Genomic DNA, 5,000 nt, shown 5'->3' on the forward strand with positions numbered 1-5,000 from the left:
GCATGCGTGCACGCACACGCACGCACGCACGCACGCACGCACGCACGCACGCACGCACGCACACACAAATAAACCCTCAAACCCTCTGCCACTTTGTTCCAGGGCAAAGACACAAAGCTGAGATTTCCCGGCACAGAGCAGGGCCACACTCAAGGACAGGAGTGGAAACTTTTTAAGGATATTAAGTGTGTGCGTGTGCGTGTGCGTGTGCGTGTGTGTGTGTGTGCGTGTGCGTGTGCGTGTGCGTGTGCGTGTGCGTGTGCGTGTGCGTGTGCGTGTGCGTGTGCGTGTGCGTGTGCGTGTGCGTGCGTGCGTGCGTGCGTGCGTGCGTGCGTGCGTGCGTGCGTGCGTGCGTGCGCGCGTGTGCGCGCGCGCACACCTGAGTTTAGTGTCTCTTGTCAAGGATGTTGCAATACTGCAGTCATTAAAACTTTTGAACTCTGTATGTGTGGGTCCAGTTAAGGACAGTGACTACAAGCATATCTGCAGTGCCATTTTTTAAGTGATGTTAGACATTAAGTGCTTTCGTGTGTCAGGCTAAGCATATATGCAAGGTGTGTCACAGCCCTACCTTTAGGGATGCATCAAGCAGGGTGCATTACACACACACATACATTTCAGTATGTAAATGTTTAGTGCATCGGTTTGCAAACACATTTTAGTTTGCTATGAGTTGTCTTACAGAAGGCATTGAAACATAGCAAGTGGGGAGCAAATGATGTTAATGCTAGTTTGCTGTGTATGATGGGAGACATGGACACGTGGTTTTAAAAGGGGAGTTCATATGTATTTACAATATATGACTGAAAGTGTTTAGTGCTCTACTATATCTAAGATGCTGCAGGCAGCACTGGTTAAATGTCTTGCTGTTTATCAAGGTTTGCAGACATCCGTGCATACAGGCAATAATGACTTGTGTCTTGTGCACTGTAATACTTGTATACATTTAAAGATCATGTGAGAGTGTGTGTGTGTATATGTTAGGGACTGGCATCATCAAAAGGTGTGTTATTTTCACACTAGTGCATCTAGCGTGTTACTGCAACACATCTTCTTGTTAAGTGGTGGAGGACAACGCCGCAGAAAAGCCGTATTATGAAAGCCATGGAATGTACATGTTGTAGTCTATATCTGTAGTGTTATCAGCCTATGATTTGTGTTGTATTGAAGAATCCTGCATTGTATTCTTTACAAAAAATAATATTCCTAAACTAGAAATACACTAAGAGAGTACAGACCTCCGACGAGGTTGCTGTTTGATAGAACATTTGACTATGTTACACCATATTTGTTTTTCAAAGCCTTTCTGCCTTAATTTTGTTCAGTTAGAAACTGGAATGTCAAAATGGTGAAGAGTCTTCCAAAATATAATCACTTGTTCCTTTTGTCATTTCCAACAACTCCACAAACTTTCATCAAAATTCCTTCATAACATTTTGAGTTCTGCTGAAAGACAAACAGATAAAAATCCTATTCCTAAATTACAAATATCCTATTCCTCAATATTCCTGGATTAGAGGAATGCTATTCCTAGATATTTCTGGATGACATGGCATTTGGGCTGGGCATACCGGCCCAAAGCGCGTGTCTGCATCCTGGCAGCTCTAGTAAGCGCGCTTCTCTCTCTCTCTCTCTCTCTCTCTCTCTCTCTCTCTCTCTCTCTCTCTCTCTCTCTCTCTCTCTCTCTCTCTCTCTCTCTCTCTGACCTCGTTTTACAGGGAGGCTCTCTGCCTTTAAACCACTTCCAAAAGCCTGCTTGTTGCACTGCCAGAATAGTGTGTGTGTGTCTGTGTGTGTGTGTGTGTGTGTGTGTGTGTGTGTGTGTGTGTGTGTGTGTGTGTGTGTGTGTGTGTGTGTGTGTGTGTGTGTGTGTGTGTGTGTGTGTGTGTGTGTGTGTGTGTGTGTGTGTGTGTGTGTGTGTGTGTGTGTTTGGTCTGTGTGTGTGTGTGTGTGTGTGTCCAATGATTTATAAACAAAAATAGCACAACAGCCTTGTGGGATTTTTTTTGTATTGTTTGAATATACTAGATGTCCATGCAAAGTGTGTTTGTATATCTGCGTGACCATTGTGACCAATGATTGTGTAATGCACAGCCATTGTGTGTAGCAGAGCAGACAGAGGCCAAATCATTACTGAAGCATCTAGCGGTCATTGATCAGCCTATCCGGCCGGAAGACATGGGGGCAGTGGCATTGAGGGAGGTCGGAGGAAGACATGGATGGATGATGGCTGGATGGATGGATAGATAGCTAGAAAGAGATTCATTTTCACCACCAAGAGTTGTTACAGCCAACATGAAGACATAAAGCACACAAGACAATGAATGGGGACAACAACGCAATACGCAATTCACGATATACAAAGCATACTTCAACACAAATACTGTCAGACAAGCACATACTCGCACAATTAAGGCAGTTGCACTAAGGGAGGTCAGAGGAAAGTCTTCCGTGTGTGCATGTTGCGTGTCTGCAGTCCTGTGTGCGTGCACTCATACCATGTCCATTGAGAAAGCCAGCACTCTGTGTTTGTGTCCCTGTCTATTGTACTGTAGTCACTGGGAGTAAAATCCCTTCTCTCCTCTCCTCCCTGTCTCCTCTCCCCCTTCTTTCCTTTCCTCTACCATCCTACTCTTTCTCTCCTCCTCCTCTTCCTCCTCTCCTTCTGCCTCTCTCCTTTCCTCTTCCCCCTCTCCTCATTCTCCTCCTCCTCCTTCCTCTTTCTGCCTCTCCTTCTCCTCTTCTCTCATCCCCCTTCCTCTACTCCTCTCCTATCTGCTTCACTCCTCTTCTCTCCTCACCTCCTCCTCCTCCTCCTCCTCCACCGCCTCTCCTCTCATCCTCCACCTCCTCTCCTCTCCCCTCCTCCTGTCTTTCTTTCCTCTCCTCTGCTCTCTCTCCCCATGGTTCACCAGCAGGCCAATGAGCTTCACTCCTGTACAGGCCTGAGGTCACACACACACACACACACACACACACACACACACACACACACACACACACACACACACACACACACACACACACACACACACACACACACACACACACACACACACACACACACACACACACACACACACACACACACACACACACACATTGTGCCACCATCTCTCCTTGGCACAAAGTAGTAGTCACAAGTCAAGTCAGTGTTACTATTGTGGTTTAATTTCAAACTCTTTCAAGTTCTTTGGAATGTGCTTATGTGTAAGCACTGCCATTTATCACACACAGGAGACATCAAGATATCTGCACACAAAAACCTCACACACATTGTGAAATTATCCTCTTAGGCCAGCCTTATACTCTGCGTGCAGGCGTGCGTCTGCAGACATTTTTAACTGCCCCATTTGCTGAGATTGCCAAAACTGCCTACTGCAGTCCAAGATGTGTGCGTGTGCGCGTGCGTGCGTGTATGTGTGCGTGCGTGCGTGCGTGCGTGTGCGTGTGGGTGCGTTTGTCCCACATAGAACCCAACCATCTCCAGCTCTCCCTTCTGTAGAATCTGGCAGACGTCAACTACTCTCTATGTGTGTGTCCATGTCCGTGTGTGTGTGTGTGTGTGTTCCTGTCCTGTCCGGTCCTCTCTTCTCCCGTGTAGAACCTTGCCGAGGTGGCGTGTCCTGCTGCCCTATTCGTGTACATGTGTCTCCTGGGTTACAATACCTGTGTGTCTCTGTGTCTGTGTGTGTTCTAACTTGGTCCTCTCTCCTCCCATGTAGAACCTTGCTGAGGCGGAATATTCCGTGGCCCTCTTCATGTACATGCGTCTGCTGGGTTACCCGGCCGACCGCATCAGCATCCTGACCACCTACAACGGCCAGAAGCATCTCATCAGAGACGTCATCAACCAGAGATGCGCCAGAAACCCCTTCTTCGGACAGCCCAACAAGGTACCACCCACACCAACACAATACACAATACAGCTCAATATCCAATATACATTATACGACAAGCACAAGTGCAAACCTCCTCCAAAGCTGGGGGTGTGCAAAATAATCGTCATATCGATGCATCGCGATACTTACTCTCACGATACAATGCACGATTCATGACAAGGTATGGTGATACTTATTTTCTCAATATACTGCATGTATTCATGACAATTGATTATTTGATAACAATAAAATTTGATTTGCCACGGGTTATTTTGTTCAGTAGAGAATAGGTAATATTTCTGTTGTGATGTAAGCTCTCTCCCAGATGATAGAATGCTTAAATAGAATGAACTGACTTAAGAAAGCTACACAGCAACTGACAAATGAGCTGTATTTTACACATTTACTGAAGTAAATATCGCAATGCATCACAGTAGTACATGAATCGCAATGCATCGTGATAGAATCGCATCGTGGCATGTGTATCGTGATGCGCATCGAATCGTGAACCCTTTGCCAATACCCACCCCTATCCAAAGCCATGGGTTCATTCACTGACACCATAACATTTACACGCTATGGAATCCTATGCCTATAATATAACTGACAAACATTTGACTATGTTACACCCTAATCTTTTTTTAAGTCTTTATGCCTTATTTTTGGAGAGTTAGAGACTGGAATGTCAAAATTCGCCCTATCCTGCAATGCTGAAGAATCTTTTAAACACTTCCTGGATCTGGATCACCACCAAAATGTCATCACTTTTTCCTTTTTGTCATTTCCAACTCCAACAATTTCCAACAAAATCCATTCATATTTTCCATCCATTCCAAAATCCATCCATTTTTGAGTTATCCTGCTGACAGACAAACCAACCCACGCGACTGAAAACATAACCTACTTGGCGGAGGTAACAATATTTTTGCAATGTAAAACAATCAACAAAATGGGAAGGAGGAAGGAAGGGTGGACGCCAGGAACTCTACCGAAGTGTGAGCCACACGACTCACATTCACATAGCCGACACTCACTTCTCAACGATCAATTCCCACTCAAGCACTTCACATACACACACCCTTCTTACTGATGTTCTAACTCTTTTACCACCCACTACAG

At 45.6% G+C, this 5,000-nt stretch overlaps 1 protein-coding gene across 2 annotated transcripts in view; it reads left to right on the plus strand.

Moving 5' to 3' along the window:
- Positions 1 to 5,000, plus strand: part of aqr (aquarius intron-binding spliceosomal factor) — a 162,320-nt gene that overhangs the window by 126,629 nt on the left and 30,691 nt on the right. For both annotated transcript variants that reach the window (XM_063184629.1, XM_063184630.1), the window contains exon 30: positions 3,726 to 3,896. In XM_063184629.1, the coding sequence (XP_063040699.1) occupies positions 3,726 to 3,896 (171 nt within the window). The remainder of the gene's footprint in view (positions 1 to 3,725; positions 3,897 to 5,000) is intronic.

The sequence above is a fragment of the Engraulis encrasicolus genome, chromosome 19 (genome assembly GCF_034702125.1).
Source record: "Engraulis encrasicolus isolate BLACKSEA-1 chromosome 19, IST_EnEncr_1.0, whole genome shotgun sequence".
NCBI lineage: Eukaryota > Metazoa > Chordata > Actinopteri > Clupeiformes > Engraulidae > Engraulis > Engraulis encrasicolus.